Source organism: Columba livia, chromosome 2 (assembly GCF_036013475.1).
Source record: "Columba livia isolate bColLiv1 breed racing homer chromosome 2, bColLiv1.pat.W.v2, whole genome shotgun sequence".
NCBI lineage: Eukaryota > Metazoa > Chordata > Aves > Columbiformes > Columbidae > Columba > Columba livia.
The window spans coordinates 57,548,868-57,574,886 of NC_088603.1; the positions used below are offsets into that span (position 1 = coordinate 57,548,868).

Genomic DNA, 26,019 nt, shown 5'->3' on the forward strand with positions numbered 1-26,019 from the left:
TCTCCCCAAGCAGAGACTGCTCACCCTTGCAGATTGCAAACTGGCCTCAAAAACAGGAGGCAAATGATATGCAGATCTGTCGTGGGAGGCCTAATGGTCACTGTGATCTTTCTGTGCTGGTGTGCCAATGGAAGAGGTCCAGCAGAATTTGGCCACTAAAATTACAGCCTTATTGGAGGCATAGTGCTAGATGAGGTCCAACTCAAAGCAAAATCACATTCAAAGCCAGGCCTTCACAGAAACTTGTAGAGGAGCCCAAGGCAACAACCCTCCATAGCCAAAGAGAAAGCTCACATTTGAAGGAGACCAGTAATACTGAGGGACCTGCCCTGTGGGCAAAGGCAATGAAAGGCTGTCAAAAAATCCATGTGGTATCCAACAACCTACTGCTGTGGTGTGATGGTACTTTATCTGCTCTGAAGGCTGTCAGCAAAGTTAAGCACAGAAAATATCTTGTGTACATTTAAATCCAGTAGTGAGTTGAGATCAACAAAGTGTTTGCCTAATCTGGCTGCAAAAGCCCCGTAGACTGACTGAGGAATAATTAATGAGCTTTGAGTACACAATATACACTCAAAGGTGGCAGACGGCTAGGAACACAGTTCTAGTCTGCAATTAATAATATCAAAAGCAAATTAAGGATAAAAATCACTAAATGTTATCACCGTTCCTTCCTTACCTGTTACATGATCTGATCTTCCTTTCAAGAACAGCAAGAAAGGGATCACTTTAGGCAGTCATAGCCTCTTTTACCCCCCTCACGTAAGGAAGGAAGTGTTCTACATTACACCTATGGTGTTGACATGTAAAAAGCTTTCCTAGTTTTAAGCACTGTGTTAGCATGCTCCTCTATACAAAAAAAAGCCACAGGAGTCGCTGTTCTCACAAGCGCCGAACTCCTGCAGCTCGCATTGGCTTCAACGCTCCTACACATCAACAGATGTTTGACTCACAGGCAATACAGTCTGAAGAAGAGTGGGGTTTGTTTGTTTGGGGTTTTGTTTGTTTTTTTTGTTGTTGTTGTTTTGGGTGTGGCTTTTTTTTTTGGGGGGGGGAGTGTGTGTGTGGGTTTTTTTGTTTGTTGATTTCTGTTGGGTTTTTTTTTGTGTGTGTGTGCTTTTGGTGTGTGTTTTGTTGTTCTTGTTTCGGGTTTTTTTTTCCTCTCCTCCTCCCTTCATCGAAGAGCATTTGTTACAGGCACATCGGCACCATCTTCGCCTCATTTCCCGCTACAGGCCTCTTGGATCTTCTTGCTACAACCTCACGGAAAAGCAAATTCGTGGTCGAACACCCACAGAAGCGCCGCCCGGGTAAATTCCGGGCGCATCAACCAGGGCAGCCGCCCCCACCTATCCCACGGGCTGGCAACCCCGAGGCAGGAGAGGCTCTGCCCCAAGCCCCGGAATCCCCGACCCCTCACAGTCACGCCCAAAGTCCTCCTTTTCCTTCTTAAAACTAAGCCCGCCCTGTCCAGGCGGGAAGGGGCGGGGCGCACGGCGCGGTGACGTCACCGCCCTCCGCCGCTGTGCGACGTGGCCTTCGCCCGTCAGTGCGAGTGGTGAGGGCCGCATGGCGGGGGCTGGGGATGGGGGGGAAGGGGAACGTTAGGGGGCCGAGGCTCCGTTGGGAGCGAGGCCGTGGGCTGGTGCTGCGTGTTGACACGGGCTGGGGTTGGGGAGCTGAGACGTGCAGGGCCTCCCGGCCTCGGTGGCGGGAGGGGAGCGTCGGGGACGCTTTATGAGGAGGATGGGAGGGGAGCGTCGGGGACGCTTCATGAGGGGGACCCTCCTGTCAGGGGGTCTGTGCTGCTTAGTGACCGCGGATCCATATAAGCCGGTGTCCTGGTTGGGGGGATGAAGCCGGCAGATGCTTGTTCTGAGAATAAAATCAGGCCGTGGTATTTCTGTCAGTGCTCACCGGCTTTAGGCTAAGGGATTTATTGAAATGGGTGACTTTTGTCTAGTTGTAAATCTCCAGTAGCTTTCTCAAAAAGCAAGTGTAGGACATAAGCTGAAAACACGCTGTGATGGAGCTGTTGTTTTCCTCTCCTATGCTGATAGGCATAACTTTTCATATTTTTTGTAGATATGGTCGGTCATCATGTTCATTTATTGACAGTGTCTTTATTTTCTGAAAAGTGTTCACATATTGACAGTGTCTTTATTTTCTGAAAAGTGGAACTATATTTTGAAGTCCAGTTAGATAGGAAAAAGTAATTTTAAGTCTTTGCGAATTTTTGTAGTGTTCCTTCTACTTTTGTAATTAAAAAATTAACTTTTTTAGTATGTATGTGGCACCACCATTACTAAATCTGTTCATCTTTGCAGGTAATCATGGATCAGGTAATGCAATTCGTGGAACCCAGCCGCCAGTTTGTAAAAGACTCCATACGACTTGTTAAAAGATGCACCAAGCCTGACAGGAAAGGTAAAGCACACAATAAACTGGGACACAATCCTTAGTTCATCTTATATTTTACCATGTATCTTTTAGTGTATTACTTTATTTATTTGTTGTGAACGTTCCTCAGCTTCTAATACGAGATTTAAACTTGAGCAGCTGTCCAGTTGTTAATGGGTTTATGGTTCTGGATATAATAAACTGAAATGTGTCTTGGCCAGGTGTGTGAAACTGGTACTAAAACTCATCTTATGAAATTGGTTAGGTAGCTGAAATTAGCCATTTTGAGACAGTAAGTAATAATCTTCATGTATGAGGTAAACTGATCTGAGAAGAACTTGTATGCCCTTTGAAAAGACAAATGTGGCAGTAGAGTTGGACTGATTGTAGTCAGCTTGGGGGAAATTCTGGAGGAAACTGCTTGTTACATGACCTTGGAGGAAACACTTTGTGGTAGAAGAATCAAAAGGTGATAGCGTCACTTTTTGCCGTGCCCATTCAGTACTTCACAGTTGTCAGTGGCTGCCTGATTGGGACGGGAAGAACTTTGTTACTGGAGGTATAGAAGAAGATTTTTGGACTTTTTCAAAGGCATTAGAGAGAAGCTATAACTATAACCAGAATGTTACTGGTTGTCCTTAGTGATAGTAGTTATGATGCTTTATTCACGTGCTCACAATGAAGTTTACTTTTGAGATCAGTAAGGAACTTTGTTTGTTGTCGGACTGGCAGGGTTGTGAGATGCTGTTGACCTTCCTAGTCCACTTTGTGTTTCCAGTCTTAAAATTATTGAGAATATTACTTGAGTACTCAGTTTTTGTGAGGACTTAAGATGCTGTCTTCCTATGACAAACATAAATGCAGCTTTTCCATTTTTGATACTGTACTGAGGATTATTTTCAGGGCTTGTAGGGATATGAAGGAAAGATAATAATAGAATAAATGTTCCATGAATTGTTATGAACTCTTGAGTGTTTCTGATTTTTCTTACTATTTAAAATTATTGAGATCAGCCATGCTTTCTGGAAAGCGGCGTCTTCTCTTAAAATCTCATCTGTCTTCTGAAAAACTGGATTTATTTATTTTTTTTTTTTCAGAGTTCCAGAAGATTGCCATGGCAACAGCAATAGGCTTTGCAATAATGGGATTTATTGGTTTCTTTGTCAAATTGATCCATATCCCCATCAACAATATCATTGTGTAAGTAAATATGATCTTAAATTTCACAAAATTTTACATACACTTTTACCTGTTCAATTTTAAACAGAGGATGTTAATGAGCCCTACAGGATTCAAGTTGTTTTAGTATCTGTGCATTTCAGGTTAGTGTAATATGACAGGTAATACTTGATTCAAAGGAAGTAGGTTGTTAATTTAGTATGCTGTAAAGTATTAGATCCACAGTTCATCAGGGTTTTTTTGAGTATTTTTCTTCAAAACTGAATATCAGATACTTTGTTTTCCAGTTCCTCAGTGTGCATTTGACCACAGAACATTTACCTGATTTGGATCTTGCATACTCTTACTGTTTCCAGTGTATAATTTGAGCATCCAAAATCAATGTGTGGACAGTAAGGTCGAAAAGACTGAGTGATTGTGCTGGAAGATGACAAGGCACAGAATAAACTTGGTCTTGTTCATTTAGATGTGCTAGATGTGTTTGAAACTTTATGTGTAACTGCATTCTCTAAAATACCTTTTTGAATTGAATGTTGCAGCATGACCAGCAGCCATGGTACTGACAAAACACCTCAGATTCTCCAGAGCTGATGTAATCCCTTTTCTAGCACTGGAACAGGTTAAATACTACTCCTTGACCATGACATGCAGCTTGCTTATACCTGTAAGAGTGGTCCTCTAGGCAAGGAGAAATGTTTGAAAATAGGAGATAAGCAGTAACAGTAGCAATGCCTGTCCTAACAAACCAATGGTGGGAAGATAAATCAGACTTCAGATGGGATCACTTGATCACATGTTAAAACTGTTTACTTTGTTCTCTCAACAGAGGTGGCTGAATATTCATTATGAAGACCAAGATGTTTGTGACGCTTGCTCTAAGGACTTCACAGCTTTGTAACTTGTTTGCTATTAAACAAGCTCAGTTTGAGTTTTCCAACATTGTCATTTTAGTCATCTTTTAAAGCATATGTGATCAGACCTGCCTACGTTACGGGTTTTTTTTTAGTAGTAGTAGAGTGTGGTGGTGGTGTGTGTTGTGGGATTTTTTGGTTGGTTTGTTTTGTTAGTTCTTTCAAGTGTAATATGATCATTCAGGTAGGAAAGAACCTTGGGAGGTCCTTAGTCCAACCTTCTGCTCAAAGCTGGGTCAGTGCTGCATTCTGACGAGGTTGCTTAGGGCTTTGTCCAGTCAAGTATTAAAAACCTCCAAGGGTGACAACTGCACAGCCTCTCCTCAGAAGCTGTTCCAATGCTTCATTACTGCTGAGTAAACAGCATTGTTCCAGCAAAGGCAGGCAGCAGGAAAACAGCATTACTGTATCCTCTCAAGTAGTGATTTTAAAGTCTGTCAACTGGAATTCTTGTCACTAATTTCTGAAATTGCCATCATTACCCCTAATTCCTTTCTGAATTCGGAAGTCTTGTTAGGTTATATTATGTACTTGACTGGAAAAAAAACCTCTATCAAATAAAGAGCTTGCATTGCCAGTCCTTATTCTGATGGCATACTTAAGAAAGCTGAACTTGGTTACTAAAATGCATGGTTTGAGGTTAATTTAGTTGTCAGAGATACTAAGCAGTCCTTCAGCGAATCAACAACTTGTCGATCCACTGTTGGATAGGACATATACCTGTTTTGGATACTGATTCTGTAAGACAACTGCATGTAGAATCATAAAGGGCTCTGCATTTGTTGACATGGAAGTTTCCATCATTAAATGGTTGAATATTTCAATTTTAAAAAACTAAGCCTGCAAAAGCTCTTGTAGATGCAATGCTCTTCCTTCTCAGATTGAGATTAAAAAAATTAGATTTCACTCCAAAAAGCTTATTGTAAGCATTTCATATTTGCAGAAGTTACAATGCTGCTTCTTTTACAGACTTTAAAAGCACTTAATACTGGGAAATCTGATATTGGTATTACAGCAAGACTGAAGCTTCTTCAGTACACAAACTTGCTTCACAAGTAGAAAAGTTCAATTATTACTCTTTTTGAGAAGTCTTCACCAGCACCTACGTATGTCACAAACCAGGACAGAAAAATGAGATTAACTGCTCTTAGTGCTATCATCTTCCAATACAGTTACACTACTTGCAACTGTGTACTGTATTTCCTTTAGGCAAAAGGGGAAAAAATAGTTCAGTATTGGAAAATCATACTTTGTAAAAATAGTCTGAAGTAACCAGATAAGCAGTAGCAGTTTCTTCACATTCACTTGTTTGTGATTGTATTGGGTGGCAGCTCATGTGTCTTCTGATTAAGTAGGGTGAGGTACCAGAATGAAGTACTAAATTATTGCTGCTAATCTTGATTTGATCTCAAATGACTTTTATTTCAGACTTGTTTTCCATTCAGTACATAAAATCAGTGCCTGTTTATGTCTTTCCTAACAGCTTTACTGTCTTAATTCAGTGAAAGCTGAGTCAGATCAGAAAAGGCAGCTGTAGTTCATCTTTTGATAGCCATTGTCCACAGCAAAGGCTTGTCTGTCTCAATGGTCACAATCCCGGAGTTGTCATAGGTGTTGGAAGTACTGACGAGTGTTCCAAACTTCAGCACCTGGTTAGCTATAGAAAAAAAAGAGACTTAGCAGTACTCTTGAAACAAATGCATTGATGTGCATTTATTGCTGTAAACACTGCTGCTCCTGTAGAGAAGGAAAAAAACAGCTGAGTAAATCCAACCCAGACAACATCTAAAATAGTTATGTTAAATATTAATTAGAAGGCTTGTATGAGACTCTCTGATGACCTGTTGAGGGAGTAAATACTTGATCCCCAAATTAGCATTCTGAGTTTACAGCAGATTATTACAAAAGCAGAGGTCCCCAGAGTTTCACATCTGACAATTTGTCTTTCATTAGCATCAGCTCAAGTACCAGTGCTGGAAAAGGTATTTAAAGTAAAATGAGGCAAAGGGTCTTACTGTAGTTCCAAGCATGGGATTTGCTTTAGCTCAGCAGCAAGCCTATAATCCCTTAAAATGTGAACAGCTCTAGAGCAAAGGCCAGCAGTTAAAAGTGGTATTATTTAACAACTTCTGCTTTGAAGTGACTTTCATCTTTTCTTCTATTGCATGCCTAGTGAGATAGGTGTCCACCTGCATTAGAAACCAAGTGGCATGACTAGCAAATAGCTCATGTCAATTTTAGGAGAGTTTAACACAGCTATAACAGTGCAGTTGTAATAATAATTTTGAAATATCCATGAAGTTTTAAACAACCATACTGTATTAGTTTGGCTGACATGTTTTAAGGGCTACATAGACTTCCTACAAGCTGAGACCAAAGACAGAAGCTGTCCCCAAGGCAAAAAAAAATATGCAGCTTAACTTTTATTTTCCATTTCCTCCGTTTTGGAGATAGCATTGCTTGCATTTTGAAAACGTGAACTTCCCCAAAGCCACTCAGACTAGTCAATTCTGTATTAGTCCTTGCTCATATAAAGGTTCAGAGTAAGAACTCTATCTGTGGTTTTAGTCTGTAAACAAGCCAAATGACTGCTCTTACTTGCTGGTGCCACTGAGAATTGCATGTCCATGAAAGATACAAGGAGAGCTGAAGCTGGGAGGAATTCTTCAGGCAGATCAGCAAGTCTGTGTGGCCTGTCAGAATTGCCAAATTGTGCTTTAATACTGAAGGAAGAATCCTCTGGCTTTGCTATCAAGCAGCCCACTGCAAATGGAGAGGTCCCTGTGACCCAGAGGTATGCAAAACAACATATTAAGCTCTATTTTGTGATTTGCATAGGCGACAAATATTCCGGTTGTGGATATGAACATGGGCTATAGTAAACTTGGGTGTAACAATGTGTTATTACAATGCATGTTACACTGTCTACCCATTGCTGGAAGTTGCACAGGCAGAATTACCCTTGCCAGGTTTTATGGTTTAAAAATGAGAGTGACAAAAGGCAGGACCTACAATGTGGTTCAGCGTCTCTTCTGCCAAATCTGCTCTTGCTGCTGCTTGTTCCCGCTCCCACTTCCTGAAAAGAAGGTTTCAGCTGCTGGTCATGTTTGGTTGGAATGAGAGAATGACACCTGAGTTTCATCACTGCATTAAATTGGAGAGTCCTGCCATTTGAATCTCCCAAGAGTTTGGAGAGAAACTGCAATGCAGTGCAGAAGTTCAGCAAAGAGCTAAAAAAAAAAGTATTGTGCCAAAAATAAAGGTACTAGATTCTACCAGGATGATTTTGGACACACAACAGTGCTAGGCAGGCTCCTGAGTTTTGGTGTTTGCTTTTGGAAGAGACAGCGGGGCCCGATGGGGTTGTGCCATGCCAGAAGCTGATGTGCTGGACCAAGTTGCTGGAGAACACAGATTTCACCCTTCGCAGGTAAACAGGTAATTTAATGAAGGTGAGGTAACATGCAGGAGTTGCTGTGTAAAAATCACAGAATCACAGCATGTTAGGGATTGGAAGCGACCTCGAAAGATCATCTAGTCCAATCCCCCTGCCGGAGCAGGAACACCCAGATGAGGTTACACAGGAATGTGTCCAGGTGGGTTTTGAATGTCTCCAGAGAAGGAGACTCCACAACCCCCCTGGGCAGCCTGTTCCAGTGCTCTGGCACCCTCACCATGAAGAAGTTTCTTCTCAAATTTAAGTGGAACCTCTTGTTTTCCAGTTTGAACCTATTACCCCTTGTCCTACCATTGGTTGTCAGATACTCCCAAAATACTGTGTTAAGTGTTATGGTGAAGTCATGAATGTTTCCAGTCAGTTTTAAGTAGGAAAGAACCTCAAATAGTTTAAAATATTTGCTGACACACAAATTATCCATTTTTGGTTATTATATATTGAAGCTTGAAGAGGGGGGGAGGAAGAACTTTGTGGATCAACTCTTCTCCTGTATAAACTCACTCATTTAGTATTATTTATTGCTTCTTGCTCAAGACCGCCAGAATAATTCTTAGTGTTTCAGCTTTGCATATGAAATGATGGCTCTGTAGAAGGCAAGAATTAAGAACAACATGGCAGATTAATGAAACAAAATCTGAAGGAGTATTTTTTCATGCATAAAATGAAGTGAAAATCCTGCCTTTTTTTTTTTCTTTAAACAAAATGTTCTTACCCACTAGGTGGAGCCTTTAATCTTTCTCTACCAAATTTTCTCGTGTTCAAGCATCACAGTTTGAAATGCTGAAGTGAAAAAATGCAAAAGCTATAAAACTGTACTGCTGATTCACATGGCTCAAGTGGACCAATTCCAAGTACTTGGTTTCACAACCAGCCAACATTTCAACTAACATAATTAAAAACACATGCTTTCCACTCAATAAATGAACAGTAATTAGTGTGAAAAACTAGGTTTAAGCCAGTAAACGAAATACTACTGCTTCTAGGAAAACTTCCTGCTGTGTCATGCATTATGATGTGAAGTTTACAAGGTCAAAGAAGTGGGAAGCTTTATCAGTTCCTACCTGATCCATTCCCTTTTTTTAAATGGCTTTCAGTCTTACTTGTTAAGTCTTGGCGAGAGCTTGTGCCTTGGGAATAAACTTATTACAAAAACCCCAAAACACTGTTGCTATTGAGATCCATTTTCTGAGATGCATTCCAAAGAAAAAAAAGTTTTTATTTTTTAGTATTTATATAGTTTTAATGGGTACAAAAATATTTTAATAAAGGATTTTATATTATGAATTTAAAAAATCAATCTCAAACCCCCTGTCTTTTGGACAAAACCCTGTCTTTTAGACAAATAATCTTCTGTTTTTCATGAGAACCTTCAAGAGCCGATTTGGATAAAACCAGAAGCGACTCATTGAAAACAACACCCCTCCCCACTTCCAACAGTGATAGACATTTTCTTTTTCCTTTGAATTTGCTTACTGCTTTGGTTCTGGTTGAACTGCATTTACTGATAATAGACTGTTGATGAAAAAAAATACACTACCCAGCTATTCCAAAGTCAGCACATGCCTTCAAGGAAATCCGTGGGGGTCAAGAGTGATTACATGAGAAGGTAACTAGGTGGTAGTTCCGTGGTGTTGGTTTTGAAGTCTGACAACTCTGGACTTCAGAACTGAAAGCAAATGCTATTCCTGCCTTTTGAGAAAAAAACCCAAAACCTAACAAAATCAATTATGAGGCAGCTTTTTATGGTGTGCCCAATGTTCTTATCAGTAACAAAGGATTCTCATTTCTGTCTGATGGATTGCAACACATCACTAATTCAGACCTAAACATGGTCACGAACTGGGCTTATTTTGATGTGCTAGTAGAGGGATGTTTTTCTAGCAGTTTTTATTTTGTTTAGCAGGTGGTTGAATCTGTCAGGGTTTGAGAATGTTGGAAATAAATTAGAGAAGAAGTCTAGCTCATAGGTGAGCTTCCCAAAGGAGCATAATCACAAAGATCATTATTTCTTAGACACCCTTTTTGCTGACCAAATTATACAACAAAGGAGGTGTCATTAACCCTAACACTAACCATTTCCACTATTTTATGCTTGTCTTTTGATTTTTTTTTTTTTTTAATTTAAAAAATACACAATTCTAAGGTTGCTATGTGGAGAAAGTTAATCTCAGATGTAAGATTTTGCAAACTGATGAATGCTATGGTTGCCAGAACAACATTTGGGAATGTTAACAAAATGCAAAATGCACCCTATTTTAAAAACCCCTATCATATTTATACCCCTGCTGTGGTTAGGAATTTTATTTTTCAGTTGATGGTACTGAAAATGAGACCTAAGCCTTGCTTGCAATGTGTTCGCCATTGTGCTGCAGACTTTCAGCCTAGAAACTGAGAAATAGTGTGGACTCGTTATAACTAGATATGGTCTTGTCCTGTTAGGTGCTACAAAAACTTCTAACTTGGAATATCAGGTTACTCCTCTTAACAACTGTATTCATTATCTAGTAGACTTATCAACATTATTTCTATGACTTCATTGTGCTGTTTAGGATACTTAAGTTTAAAGTTCAGTCCAGCAGAAGAGAGCTTCTATCAGGGTCTCATGTACATTTTATAAGCTGCACTTAAGCAGGGCTTGAGGGAAGGATATACAGAGAAGAAAGTTCTTCTTAAACATATCAGATACAGCAAAACCAAATGCTGTCATTAATTTGAAAGTCTTGCTTGATCAAGCAGGCCTTCTGGTTATTCCTACATCAATACCAAAACCACAGCAAAATCTAGGCAGCTGAGAGAGGCTTTGAACTGCAGTATCTAATGGACATGCTGGTTGAGGAGTTTATGAGGGACAAGTCCTTCCTTATCAAGTAGCAGATTTAGTGAAATGAGTGATTTTGGTGTGAGAATGGTTGGTCAGTCACGCCTCACGTCTTGTGTAGCACAAGGATCCCCACTTTATGGGATTTCACCAACAAGTCAAGATCTTAATACTGTTACCACAAATGACTGAGAATAAAACACTGTCACGATAGGCATGTCCCATGATACCATGATATCTATGCTATGATATGCTCCCTTTTCTCAACTGTGAGTCTCAATTACTTCCTGAAACATGTAAAGTCACACCTTGCCAATTTCTACCATCAAAAATATAAATAGGTACAGGAGTAAACGCAGTTTGATGCTGCTGCCGTTGATGTTTGGAATATCAAAATAATTAATTATTAATTAAAAGCCTTAGTGTAGTAAATGTAATCCTCTTCCCCCTAGGCAAATGTGGCATCAAAATGATAGAAAATTAAGATCAATAAACTGAAACACAAGTTAAAATGAAATATTGAATTACCATTTGGTATTCTATTATAGTTTATCTGGAGAGGATTTCCCTGAAGTTCTGTGTTAGGAGCAAAAATCTGCATTTAAATGGAGATGCATTAGTAACGCATGAGCTAGTACTTTGCAGGTCACCCTGTGTCTGCAGAACAGCAGCATTAATTTTGCTATTTAAAAATAAAAACGAAATAGTTTATAGCCTGATTTTCCTTTCGTTCCTCCTAGTTTTACACCTGAGATTAGCCTGACTTCACTGGAGTTAATCTTGATTTACACTGATGTGTACAAAGGAAAAATTGAGTCCTTGATCTCTGTGGAGTGGGAACTGCAAAACTGGAAGTTGCAAATAACAGTAATTTACAATAAAACACGAACTATTTTCAATACTGACACAGCACAGAAGTAGCACAAAGGCCTGCCAAGTCTGCTGGGAGAGCACAGGCCAGCCTGCCATGGCACAGATCCCCTCGGGGCCAAGGGGATTTTTGAACAAGCAGAGATTGCATTGGGCAATTTGTATAATTATCATAACTTTTGGTACCTGGTTTCGTAGCACAGAACAATGTTTTTTTTTTTTATTCTCAAGAGAACTATATGAGTGGGCTCATGAAAGCATTGCGAGAATTTGGGGTGGAGGGGGCCCAGCAGGCAAGGCTGGATGTTATTCCACCAGTTCAGACGCTGGCAAAGATTATGGGCAGGAGCTCTGCAGCACAGGCTGCCTGGCCTCACATCGGTGGGAATTTAGGAAATGACAACAAAAGCACTGGCTGTCAAGGCTTAACAATTTCATTTAAAAAGGGAGAAAAATATGTTCACAGCACTGCATGTTCTGCCCTGGATAGAAACCACCCATGTTGAGTGAGCCTTCAGAAATGCAAATGGATGTCAGAAGTTTTCACATTTATTTCCAGCACACATTTTTTTCCACATATTTTTCTAGCTTTGTAATCATGGTGGTACTGTAAGAATAACTCAAGCTCCTCCTGTCACATCACCTGCTTGAAGGCAATTTAAAATGATAAGCTGATAAAAATGATGCTAAGAAATAGAGCACTTCCTACAGTCACATCTCTGCTGCCACTACTGCTTCACCAAAATCAACAAGAATCATTAACTGAAGGAAGCTTCTACGGATATTAGCAACATTCTAGCACTACCAGCAAGATGTGCTCCATCGTTTATCCAAAATCACTTTAGCCTCTTAATTAAAGTGGCCTGGAGAGTCTGACATGGAAACTGTATACACTATTTTCACTAGTGCCTTTCCAGTCTAAATATGATATATCTGTACCAATCTACAACAGTAGAAGTGATTCACCAAAAACGTAAGTATAAAGAAAATCAGGGAACTAGCTGGTCTGGATGATTGCTCCGCTAAGCTAAAGGCAAAACCAGGCTATGAAGTAATTTAAATAATTTATTTTAGCCAGTAAGAAGCAGAGTGTTTACTTCATTTTTGATGCTTTCCAGTAAGTTTGCATAATGTTTATCAAACTGCTTACAACTCTGAGGGGCTGTAGAAGTGGCAGGTGCTATTAATAATAGTGTTAGAGCATTCAACAGCTACAGAAATAAAATATAGTTTCAGTTTGACAGTACTGCATAGATCTTGCATATAGTCTAGAAAAACTAACTTGTTGCTATTTTGGTCTGTCTCCGTGTTGTGAGATATGCTATTCTCATGAGAAAAAAGGGGCAAGAATAATGCTGAGATGCATTAGCTAATGAATTGTCTTATTTCTAAATTTATCCAGAAGACACGTCATAGCGAACAACATCTTATTATGCTGCCATGCTTCAGAGACATTACATAGTCACATAAAGCTGAGACTGGCAATCTGGTACAACACTGACATCCAAGATTAGCTAATAGCTAAATAGCTAAAATGACATGTTCTCTTGGCATTTAGGTCTGAAACTCTGGTTTGACGTGATGGCAAAGAACCTGACAATACTTGCTATTTGGAAAGCTGCTACACCAAGTTGATATGATGCATGTGATGGTGAAATCTACTGAATTTGTTAGAGGAAGATATCCAAATGATCCTAGCAAATGACCACACACAATGCTGCAGAAAGGAGTGAAATTCCACCTACATTCCCTCTTGATGGGGCTGTTGGAGACAGGAAAGAGAGGTGGGGGAAGAGGAAAGACAGGCCATCTTTTCGTGACTCAAATCTCAGGGCTAGGAGACTACGTCCATGAACTCAGGTTTCGAACACCATGGCACCAGAAAGCTTTACAACACAACCAGATCAGGACTGACCTTGATCAACATCTTGCCTCTAGCTACACTTTCCAGCACTTCAGATAAAAATGAAAAAAACACGCTCTCACAAAAACCCATCTATCCTTCAGTGGGTTTTATGTGTGATATTAGTTAAGCAGAACACATCGTTAATTATTTTTCTCTTCTACTCTTTGGAATCCTGATAAATTCTGTCACATTTAGATGCATAAATTCATAAGAAGCAGCAAAAGAGGATTTTAAAACACATGTATAATACAACTCTTCCAGCTTCTGCACAGTACTGTTATTCGTATCATTTGCAAAAATGTGCAGATACCATGATTATTCCCATAACATCCAAACTGGGCCTGTAGCTGAAATATGAGTATATGGATATTTGCTCAGTAAATACCTACATAGCTTGGGTTAAATGGAGATCTTGCTCACCCGTTCCACCGGGGAGAACAGCAGCCCTGCCATAAACACTGCACCATGGTCTCGGCCAGTCGACCTCCTCTACTGCCTGCCAGTGGGTAGGAAGAATCCCCAGTGTCAAGTCTGACAGCAAATCCAGCACTGCTCCGCTTCCTTTCCCTGTGGTGGGGATGTGATTTTCCTAAGGGAGTTGATCTGAAGCCAGTCCCTCGCCAGCTCTGAAAAACAAATTTAAGCATGCTAACTTCTCCTCCTTATCATTGCTGCCAGCACTAGCTCAGCTCCATATCCAGAGCCCTGTTCTGCTGTACAAGTTGCTCTGTCACTGGGCTACAGTGCCAAAATTAAATTAAATATGATTTGACAAATCTCTGTAGAGGCTCAGTCCTTAACTCCAGCTTCTGTCACATTTTGTAGGGGCAGGAAGCAAAGCAGCTGAACGGTAGCGGGCTGGAACCAATGCTTGTGGCAAAACAAATGTGGCTGTGCACAACATGCAATGTTACGATAGCAGAGGGGTTCAACATAGTGCATATTTAAACCCTTCCCCCCCCAAGTCCAGCCCCCACCAGAACTGACCCAGCCCACAGCTGCTCTTTGAACTCCTGGGTGGCCCTCGGTATCCACCTATGCGCCATGGACTCTCTGGACCACCAGCTGCAGAGTTTCTTGCTCCCAGACCTCATTTCAATCAAGTTGCCAGACCAGAAGGTCTATTAAACTGTGCCAGAATAGCAGATCTGGTGCTCAGGGTGCTCCTCTGACCACAACGAAGCAAACAGCTGCCTTCACCTCTGAGCACTGGTCAGGATGTAGAAAAAGTTGGTATCTTCTATGTGCCCTGCCACACCGAATCCCCCGACAGGAGGTTGCATGGTGACTTGCAGAGAGCAAGGGCATCACCAGTCTTGAATGCAAGCAGCAGCTCCTCTCAGCTACTAGCACTTTATCACAAATAACCTACTTTATCAAATTAAATCCCTGACAAATAATTTTATTATGCAAGCTTTAATAGCAAATGGCACCATTTCCTAAAAGGGTTTTATGGAAATATGATATTACATTTACATGGAAAAATGAAAAGAACAAACTAGAATGTTCATCCTTATGCACAAAAGGCATCATCAATAAAGCAGCTGTGCTTTTGTCTAAAACATTTCTCTGGAAGTGGGTAATTATTATTTAAAAAACCCACACTGATCTGCTTCTGACAGCTCACAAGGTACATGTTCGTCTACTTGCTCTCCCTGACAGCTGATCTATTCTGAGCACAGGTGACTAACTAATAAACTCTATTATACTTCTAATAGAAAAGTAATTCCATTTATCTTCACCGTTCCTAGCAGCATCGCTTCCTTTCACTGCATTGGGGTAGGATGCTGTGAGAGGTTTCTAAAATGTCGTTATTATCACCCCTGCAATTGCTCTGCCTTACTTAGAATTTTAGATTGCTCCGCTTTCTTCAGGAAAACAATTAGACACAGATAATATCACCCTGAGGATGAAGCAAAAGCAATTATTTCTGTTACAAAACGTCCCCCTAGATCTGCATGTGAACAACTAAGCTTTTTGATTTTTAATTTTAATACTTTGTCTTTCTGTTAACAAATAATTAATATGATTACTAACATTCTATGTACCTCTAATGTCTATACTATTTCAATTACAAAGCCATTACTGGTGTTTATTAATTTATTTTCAAACTTCATGGTAAACTTGCAACATTTGTTGACATTCATGGAGCTGCAGCTCCTCCAAACTCACTCACAGAAAACCAGCAAAGTGTATCTGTGCCACCCCTGAGACAGAACATGAAACTCAACAGGAGACTGCAAACCACAGTTTTTAGTTCACTCAATTGGATTAGATGGCTCTCCATGCCTCCAAAACACAAATGATTTTTTTGAAGTAGTGTTGACCACTGTGTCTTCACAATCTTCCTTCTTTAGAAGCTGTAATTTCCCCTTCCCTATAAAAATGTAACTTATGACACAGCAAAGCCTATTTTACCTAGTAATACCCACTTCTTCCACTTTGCTCACTGTTAGAGCACTTTGCTTCACAAAGTACATAGGAGTGGTGCCTGCCATGTATATGAATGACTAAGTCAGTGCATGTGCCTCATTTAAAGTTTTTGTCTGTTTGCTTTTACAGTATTTTTAGGATGCAAGATTCAGATTGCTTATCAATGCTGCTGAACACAACAGGTTCTATGTAACGTTTGTCCCCGAAACTAAAAAACGGTAGATTCACCATTAAAGACATGTCCCAGGTCTCATCGACTGTCAAAGATTTTATTTGAGTGGAAATCTAGCTACTGAGGATCCTTTAGTTAGTTGTGCACTCTGGAAAAGTCTGATTGATTTCGAGTAATGATTTCCAATATGAACAACACTCTGCGTGTTGGTTTCCTCCTCCTGACCTTTGAAAAGCCTTCCCCCCACCCCCCGCCTTTCCTTTTGCAAATTGGCTAGCGATTCATCCTCTGCATTCAGAAACACGCCATGCACTTCCAAGCCCTGTGATTGTTAAGGATTCAGTGTTTTGGGGGATGTTTTCTCCTGCTGCCTTAGCAGGCCTAGGCCCATGCTTTCTGCCTGGGATGAGTGGAATTAAAGGCTTCTGCATTAATCATGCGGCGCCAGGTCAGGCACTGCCCAGGCCGGGTGATGTGAGCTCCTGACCCTCGAGTGCAGAGGCCGATTGCACTGCTAAATTAATGTAGTGCTACAAGGTGCAGTCAAAGGCATTAAAGTTTCAAGAGTGCAATTGATTATTTGTAGTTCCGCTTTCAAACACATTGGTCAAGATGGATTGCAACAATCACGCCACGGCACAGTGATGCATGTCAGCAGGCTCGCCCGTTGCACTGTGTGGAGGACTTGACATTGGCTTTTAACCTACCAATAAACCACCCCTAACACCTTGCAAGAAGTGGGAAGGAAAAGGAATTACAAATCCAGTAGTTGTGAGTAAAATAAAAGACTAAGCCAAGTACATTACAGCTTGTCTACTTCTGCCAACACCTACTAATTTCTAGCACTTGGGGTTGAAAGACCATGACGGCTGCAATTGCCAACTAAGAAAATGCATCCTCAGACTCTTTTTTTTATGCTATAGGGAGTTTCCATAAAGTAAATCTGATTAATAGGCTGGAATGTTCCTTATCTCACCTGAAATTACTGCCATTTTCAAACAGTTGTCATTCCTCCCTAATTATCAGTGTCTGAGGGGTATTGTAGCAGGAACATTCCTATCAACACCTAAGGATGCAACCTTTCTGAATTTTATTTTGCACTCAAAATCAAACTTATTAAATATGATTGGATCTTATTTGACATTTCTTCTCCCACCCTGGCCATTTGGTGTACTTGACATTTGTAGTCACTTCACAAAATGTATGATACCTAGCAGAACTTCATAGACATTAACTATCTGTCTGACTGTTTCAATTCACCACCAGATGTGAAACATTTTTTACTTTGAAACAGAGAAAATTTTCCTGGAAGCAAAATTAGCTCAGAGGAAAAGCATATTTTGCTAAAAATTACTTAAAAACATTTGTTAGTTCTAGAAACAATGATAGCAGCTTAAATTCCTCCTAAGTGCACATATTTCTTAAAACTATCTGAAGAATGAAAAAATAAGTTTCTGATTAAGTCGCCATCTACAGCAGACTAATGCAAATTTTTGGAGGTGTGGCGTAAGTGTTAGCAAAGGAAATAAGTACAGTTAAAAAGGATATGAATATGAGTGAGTATCTCTTTATCCCAAGGGAAGAATCATAGGTGTAAGAGTTAATTTCCTATGCTGTTTCTTATTTTAACTAGGTATGTTTGCTCAAAATTTAAAAAATCCCAACAACATGAATTTTTACTTTCAAATAAGGCAGATCATTCATAAAACATACAGTATTTCCAAATTATAAGCATTCCTTTGACTACTGCTATGGGTTTTCCAACCAACAGTTTCAACAAGTCTGCTGCATAATGCATGATGGATGCAGCTATGACTAATGCTCATAAGAAAAAAAAAATAATATAGATATAATCCTTTCATTTGAATTCTTCTGTGCTCTACTATCCTAAATCTTCTACAACATCCAATTAAAAAAAAAAAAAAAATCTCTGATGTCTATATGCTTACAGAGCAAGCAGAAGTAACCGAGAATATATTGACACATGTAAAGATTAATCCTTGGATATTCCAATCAGAGCAGACCCTTTTCATAATTAGCCAAACACAGAAGTCTCAAAGCAAGCAAGACCTACAACTCATCTTGGAAGATGTGGAGAGCACATATCCCTCCTTATACCATAACTTTAGGAGTATATTGCTACATATCACTACAAAACATTCGGTGATATGGAAGAGGTTGGTGTATCACTGAGGTAACCCTCAAAACCTAGAGGTGTCTCCTGCAAGCTTCAGACCCAGCATCAGGGTTGGTGATCACTGAACAATTAAATCCATTTTGTAATTTAAGGCATGGTCACCTATCAAAAGGTGCATCAGTTATGGAACAGGCAGCACCGCTTTTCTAGGAACAGGCAGGTTTGTTTCAAGAACCATCAAAATAACATCACATGCACGCCCACTACATTGAAAACAAGGGAAGCACTTCACAGCGATCCTTAAAATCATCCAGGAAGAAAGTCTGATGAGAGCACAAACCTCACTGGAGGTTGGGTTTAGAAAACACCAAGTAAAACACCAACTAAAACACCAACATTTCCAGGAAGAGCTGGAGAACTTTGCAAGGTCTGTACAGGACTGATACAGATGAGCTGTGGCAGCAGTGAGTTAAGTACATGGCAAGATGTTTGTGATGTCAAGTCATGTGCAAGAGTGAAACCTGGATGATACAGATTTTGAAGTATAGGGCTCATTTACAGGTACATAAGTAGAAAAGAGAGCAATAAAGCATCAAGCCTAAAAGCTGTGAGCAAAAGTGTGGTTATATGACTTCCAACATCACTGTCGGCCAGGTGGATAAATGTCTGCCTGCTGCTTTGAAAGGGTACCCATAAATAGTCATAAGATTCTTCAGCAAAGCACAGACCTTTAAGGAAGACCAAAATACTGCAGGAAGCTCTTACTCAAAAGTCAATCAGTCATAAAGGATGCCTTAGAAGTGTCACATGCACAAACTATACTGGAAGCGGACTGAGGGGCTTGAAAATACTGCAGAACAGAAAAGTTCCCTCAAACCTATCATTTTGGGAGAAGGAAGGAACACTACCAAAGACTTAACAGCAGAAAAAATATTTTGGAAAGCTTGCCTTGCTACAGCACTCCAAACTCACTGAATGCAGTTTGCTGGCTAACCCCTGTTGCCCACAGGTAAACAGTCCTGTTAAGAAGTTTTGTTCCCTCTTACCGATCATGGACTTCAAAAGTCAGGGGATGCTGAATGCAACACTGAGACAACTCCTGTAATTTGCAGAAGACAGAATGGACAATATCACTGCTGTAGTGTAATGAGCCATTTCCCTCCTCCCCACTGTGATTAATGGTGTAGATAGGAGGTCTGCTCCTGAGCTGATAGACACGATTCTGGCCCTGGAGGCATGCCCTATATATAGCGCTATGTGAATACATGCATGAGAGATTGGCAGGCAGAAGCAGCTCTGGGAGCCTTTGTTATTGTCCGGTTTACTCTTTCCTGAGCTCTTCCAGCTTGTACAATCTGTGTAGCCTCTGGGAAGGCAGCTTTAGAATTGGCTTACTTGATGGAAAAAGCTGCTCTTCTTGATGTGTATGATGCAAAGCCATGTGACAGTGATTGACAGCTGGGGGGGAAGAGGGGAGAAGAAACTGAGTTAGGTCAGGGTATTGTGTGAAGGAGCAGAAGGGAGAAGGAAAAAAAGGAAAATTCCTCATTACAACAGCACGTGTGCAGTGGCAGAGATAAGAATTACTGTTTGTTATAATAATAATCGTTATTAAAATCAGTTGGCACAAGTTTATGATGATATAAATAGTACCCCAGTGATTACTGGATGTTTTTCCTCAAAACTTAATCTTCCCCAAATAGAAAGTAGTTAATCAGTTTAGTCTGCCAGTCTACTCCCCCTTCACATTTTGTGAACAGGTAATGAGAATATAACCCCCAGGGCCTAGTCCTATCTACTCTTCCATTGATACATTACGCTTCTCGTGCATACATTTAAGGTGAGCCACAACTTGCCTGCCAGCTTCTCATTCCCATTCCCTTCTCCTTTATACTGCAGAGTCAATTCCAATTTTTATTGAATGATACAATTACATTGCAATATACTGGGCAAAAGTGTGCTGCTGCTTTTGTGCTTTCTTAGCTCAGGTCTGAAAACAGAAGAAAAAGCTGTAATTGATTCTATCAGTCTTTTTCCTACTGGAACAAAAGGTAACACCAGAGAAAGATGAAGAACTGAAAATTTGGAGTCTTTCACTTTTTTCCTTTGGGAGGAAGTTACATGCCCAACAGATACATCCTATTTCAGTTTATCTTCGGCAGACTGGTGGGTTCTGGACCACAAATGTAGAAAGCTGAAGTCTTAAAAAAAAGGAAATAATACTAACTTGAAGACACTTGTGGCAAAAATGGAGATACTAAAATACACCAAGAAGGAAAGAGCTTATCTGAACAAATCCCAGCTGGCTCTTATTCTTAGTGCTGAGTAAAATATCCATTTCCAGAGCTCCAAGAGACATGCTGGAAACCACTACTCATTGCTGCTATTTGGAAATAAAAGTTTTACAAGTGTCTCATAAGAATATGCCATGCTTGCATTCAGCCTAAAGAAACTACTATCAGGTTATGCTGTAGTTTTCCTTCTGTTGCATATGTACATGCAGCTCTGTATAACAGAGTCATAGGAGACGAGGTTAGGAAATGACATGCACAGCAGTTGTCTGTCTGTCAATACAGAAACCTTTTCTTCCAAAACAGAAAACAAATCTTAATTTTCTTGATTAAATTCTGATCTTCTACAGGTAGTAGTATCAGACTACATACCACAGAACACTCAGTTTGATGTAGCATTAACACCAGTATTTTAACAAGTTCTGCATGGAATCATGATGGTCTAAGACATCAAATCCTCTCCTCAAAACACCTTAATTGCTAATGGGATTAATTTCAGTGTATGCCCTGCTGAAGATCCTGGAACTCAAACTCCTCACACTTCATAGAAGGCTGCAATCCAGGACCATCCTTGCAAAAGATCTGGAGGTTGAGATGAGCCATGATGAGTCAAACTTTGAATGTATTTCCCACTTCGAAAACACCTAGTAGATCTCACTATCATTAATTAGGGAGATTGGATTCAAACAGTTCAAATCTTCAGGCCATTTGAGTACATTCATTATCATCTTCAGGGACCTTATCTAGTCCACTTAGTTCACCATTCTTTTCTGCAGGCTACAGTTCAGGGAGCTACTAAATCATGTACTTATGCAAAGTCCACACAGATGTCACTGATGCCATAAAAATCTCAGCACCCAGCCTGTGTTGTGCTGAATCAAAGTCCAAAGGATTCCTTTTAAAACCTCTGACCATAAAACATGATGGAAAACAGACAGAAAAATTTGTAACTTCTGACAACAACATCTAGACCCACTGTTGCCTTTAATTCTTGATTTAAAAAGCAAGCAGAACGAGTTAAAACTTAGCCTAGCAAAGCGCTTCTACTTTTAAATAGATGTTTTTATTTATAACCTTAATGATAGTAAGACACATCAATAATAACACTGTATGAAAACTCCTCTCTTTTTCTCCCCAAAGCAGTTTTTCTTAAAACAATTATGGTAATTTTACTTGTTTCTTGATTAAATGAGGGTGGCTGGCTTTACTTAGATATGTCTCGCTTGAGCCAAGATGGCTTTACCTTTTGGCACGTACACAGAAGTCCAAAACAGAAAAAGCTTTGCCAGGAAAGATCTAGCATTCAGAAATTACTCAGTCTTGACACTGTGTAGTCTCTTTCATTTTGGTTGCGGCTTGGTTATGGAGGAGGAAATTATTATTTTTTTTTACTTGTCACATTAAACCAAAATGGGGTTAATCTGACCCTGGTGACAACAAACCAATTTCAGAAATGCGTGAAAGTCCTGCACTAACATTTCAAGAAATGGTATATGCAGGAGTTATCCTCCTGCCCAATCTCCCAAACAAATACATCTTTCTCACCCCCCACTACCCAAACTAGAGATGAATGTTTAGAAATTCATCCTATGAAGCAATCTAGACATTTCGATGGCTACTATTAATCAACATAAATTACTGCACTTCACAGCAAAGCTTCTGTCATAAGAAAACACCATGTGCCCTAAATTGCCTGCTGCCCTCTTCAATAATCAGCCTGGTTTTTAAGATCTAGAGATCTGCTGATAAAGAACACCTTGGTGCATACAGCGACAAAAAAAAATTGAGTTCTACACACATCACTGGAAATGTCCACACACTGCTCTATTAATCTTTAGATTGGGGTCATCTTTCTCTTGAGATGTGTTAATAGATAACTTCAATAGAAAATGAGGAAGTGCACCCAGACAGGGGCCCGCTTAATACTACGCAAGCTTGCCTCCTTCCTTCTTGGTTTAATCCTAAGAAATATCTAATGTCCAAAGCTGCTGTTAACTCTGTATTGACCAACACTGATGTAAAAGAAGCGCACAATGTGTTAGTAACATCAGTCTGCCCCTACATCTTGTCAAGCACCCTACACCTTGTCAAGCACCCTACACCGTCAGACCCACGCTGGCCCCACTCCTCTCCCTGATCACAGCCCATTTGTTGCTTCCAGCATCATCACCCACCTGCCTGAGAGCTCCTCAAATTCCCTACCCAACTTCCTATGCATTCCTCTGTCTTTTTGTTTTCTCTGAGAATCAAAATTCACTCACTTCTGGAAAGGCACGGGAGAAAGTGGGCAGGCTCTGACTCTTCGTCTTTTCTCCTGTGGAGATTCAGTCTCTAGGTTACCAGAGATAGACAAGAATTTCTATACCCTTATTCCTCAGTCCCTCTGGATGAGCCTCAGCACAGACCCAGACCTTCAGCCCTGTATTTTAATGTTCTCTTGGTTCAGGACCTATAAAATTACATGAGGAAAAACATACCTGAAAGTGCCTTGGAGGAGCTTATGGAGGGAAGTGGCCTCACATTCCTCAGTACTTTTGCCAGGCCTGATTTTTATAGCATTTCTTCCCATGTGGACTCTAAAAACTGTGATTACCAGCAGTATAGGGAATGCCCATCACTGTGCTTAGGGGCACACTTCTCCACCCACAGAGTAGAAATCAGGACTGGAAACTGAAATCAGTGGAGTTCCCTCAGTACAAATGACCAAGAACAAGGTAGTGCCCTGCCTTTGCTCATTAGGGTACAGTCCCTTGTGTTTGGAGGATCCACGCCGGGTTCCTCCTCCATCACCGTAAGTCTGTCATTCTGCAAACAAGGACATGGTGTGTCAGGTTTAGAAGAAAAGCATGTCATGCTTCACCCCTCTTACATCAGCTGGACCGCCTGTGGGGGTCATACCTTATAGCCATAAATTAAATCAGTCCAAAGCCACTGCATGGTACACTGGCATCCAACCTGCCCCCCGGACGGCTCAGGAGCACCAGCACAGGGAAGGACGATTCAGTGGTTTGATGACATTGCTGCTTTGCATCCCTGCAGCCCTCTGGTGTGCTTATATCCCTGGAGAACCTCAAAATTAAGCTCTTCAGATGTATTTCTCTCTGTTCATGACAACCTCAAAACACCTTCTGCTGCATAACACAGTAAGCACCGGCAATGCTGATGAGGTTAAAGGGTTCTGTTAGGATTTTCACTGCATCTTCCTCCTTCCAAGATATAAACGTAAGCTTTTCTGTAGTATTGCCCATACAAGTTTCTCAGAAAACACCCAGCTTTCAAATTATGACTTAATGTCTTAGAAGTTTTAGGGTCTTCATTATCAGCAAGGAAAATCTACAAGAGGGTGACCACATTTTGAATTTTTTGGGACAACACAGACCAGCCTTGATTGAGAGAGAATAAAGGTATTTATATGAGAAATAAATGAAAGTACTACCAGGTAGCCCCATATATAATGGGATAGGATAATACTAACCAATTCTAATATATTCTTTAATGGTCCTGGGTCCTGTTCTATTTCGCATTTATTTCAGTCTTGAATCCCTAAATGTCACTTGTCCTGTGGGAGACTATTATGGACCCTCATTGATATTAATAACATGTGCTTCACAGAGCCCCCAACAGCATCAGACATTTAGAACAGGAGGCTCTTCCATTATACTTTATCATAGCCAATGTCAGATTCTGCCTCTCCATGCTCTGGGAACATCTCCCCAGCTTCACAGCAGGGATAGCTTGCTCATTGTGCTGTTTCTTCCTATCTAGATGTTACACACCTTATTTTGCAGAACTTTTCGCCTCTTTTTCAGGGCTTGTACCACTCTCACACTTTCATGGAGGGAAAAAAACTTACTTACTTTGCTTCTTGGGAGAAGCTGCACAAATTAAAGATAAAATTCTGTACTGGAAGCACCTTCCAAAAAAAGACACTGAGAAAGAGCTGCCATCTATTAGTCCTACCTGAACACTAAACCACAGACAAAGCAGTTTTTGGCTGCCAGCAATGGTGTTGCATATCTGCACACAACACTTTGAGCACAAACTTTGAAAGTGTTTTTTTTTTTTTTTATAGTAAGTAGGCCATAATTTTTGTTCCCAAGTCACTGCATGGAAAGAAAGAAAAAACAACTGGGGCACCTAGTGACATTGTGGGAGATAGGGTGAAAATAAGATGACAGTGCTTACTTCTTCATTAAAGCAAAGCATCTGCCATTTCGTTAATACTCCAGTATTCCCTGCCCTCAGAGAGTTGTGAAGGCAGCAATGATTAAAGCCAGTTCTGACTGGGGAAAACGCATTTTACACTGACCTCAAAAGTGTAACTCAAAATTCATGCTGCTACAGCCACACTCTAATCCGAGGAACCATCTGTGTAGACGTAGGTATGGTACACGCACAGTCTCAGGAGCGGCACGCTGGATTAATCATCAGCATGACAGGGAACAAAAGGTGATCTACCGTCAATCCCTCCTGCCTGAAAAAATGACTTCAAGTGAAGCTTATGAGCTGGCGGGTAAAAAGTTACTGAACCTGGTCCTCAGAGAGGCCTCAGCGCTGACCTAATCAGCTGTAGTAGCTCAAAGAAGCCACCCCAGGCTGCTCAGGGCAGTTTTCGTGTAAATAGACAGCTGTGAACATCAGAGACTACACTGGCTTCCTGCCAAAAATCTGCATTTTAATAACTTTGTAATTGCGTATTTTTGCAATCTGTTGAGTCTGACTTATTTTAAGAACATCCAAGGAATAAAACAGTATCACCACCAGATTTTCTGGTACTTTAAATTTCATAATGAAGTTTGCAACAACTCAGTAATTACTGTGAATAATTCATAATAAGGGTAATAATGATGTGACACATCTTAGCGAATCCCTGAAATTTAGGATGTTTAAGTGATAAAAACAAAATCAAAATTAAAATCAGTAGTAAATATTAGAAGAAAAATAATTAAATTCCATAATTAAAAAAAAAAAACAGACTGCAAATCCTGTCTGGGTAGTGGTTTTGCTATCAAGCTCATGTAATTTCTTTAGAAGTGATTTGCTTTAAAGATGAAGCATAATTTTTACAGAAATGGCTGTGATCCTGCAAATGCCGGCATCCATAAGCAAAGCCATGCGTATGAGTAGTCTCAGTGCACAATGGTACAATTTATGCGCAACTGTTTGCAAGGCTGTGCCTCCAGGTACAGTTTGCACAACAAAATACTTGAAAAAAATAACCCATTTTAATAAAAATAACATGGAATTAAATCTTGGTTGTGCTTTTTAGATTAGTGCCATGAACAATATATTGGATAAGGGATATGGAACAAGTTTCGAATTATCAAAGTCACTTTGCTGAAAGAAATGGAGTCAAGCATGCTTTGGCTCACTGTACCCTTTTCATTGTCCAATATTCTGAAACTGTGATCCCTAAAGCAGGCTTCCAGGGACAGCCACAAGACA

The 26,019-nt window shown here is 40.3% G+C and overlaps 2 protein-coding genes across 11 annotated transcripts in view; one reads left to right on the plus strand and one right to left on the minus strand.

Moving 5' to 3' along the window:
* The first annotated feature begins 927 nt into the window (after positions 1–927).
* SEC61G (SEC61 translocon subunit gamma) lies at positions 928–4,516 on the plus strand. Of its 2 annotated transcripts, XM_021293018.2 has the most exons (5): positions 928–980; positions 1,198–1,310; positions 2,328–2,427; positions 3,498–3,600; positions 4,406–4,516. In XM_021293018.2, exons 1-5 carry the CDS (start codon positions 941–943, stop codon positions 4,413–4,415), a joined length of 366 nt encoding a protein of 121 aa, XP_021148693.2. In that variant the 5' UTR covers positions 928–940; the 3' UTR covers positions 4,416–4,516. The 2 variants fall into 2 exon arrangements, with proteins under 2 accessions (XP_021148693.2, XP_005506611.1); XM_005506554.3 differs by lacking the exons at positions 928–980; positions 1,198–1,310 and adding an exon at positions 1,357–1,558.
* Positions 4,517–5,891: 1,375 nt separating this feature from the next.
* Positions 5,892–26,019, minus strand: part of TPK1 (thiamin pyrophosphokinase 1) — a 309,285-nt gene continuing 289,157 nt past the window's right edge. For 8 of the 9 annotated variants that reach the window (XR_010470211.1, XM_065052108.1, XM_065052109.1 and 5 more), the window contains one exon: positions 5,892–6,147. Coding sequence is in view for 6 of the 9 variants with exons in the window: in XM_065052109.1 (XP_064908181.1) it covers positions 6,029–6,147 (119 nt within the window). In the remaining 3 variants the exon portion in view is untranslated. Of the gene's footprint in view, positions 6,148–13,930; positions 14,168–26,019 lie in introns of all 9 variants that reach the window. The other variant, XR_010470210.1, reaches the window with a different exon arrangement.

Excerpts from the sequence above, each read along its gene's own strand:
- SEC61G (XM_021293018.2), top strand. The coding sequence starts at position 941 with ATGTTTGACTCACAGGCAATACAGTCTGAAGAAGAGTGGG. Across the intron at positions 981-1,197 it reads ACAGTCTGAAGAAGAGTGGG|GCACATCGGCACCATCTTCG; the intron begins GTTTGTTTGTTT and ends CATTTGTTACAG. Across the intron at positions 2,428-3,497 it reads CACCAAGCCTGACAGGAAAG|AGTTCCAGAAGATTGCCATG; the intron begins GTAAAGCACACA and ends TTTTTTTTTCAG.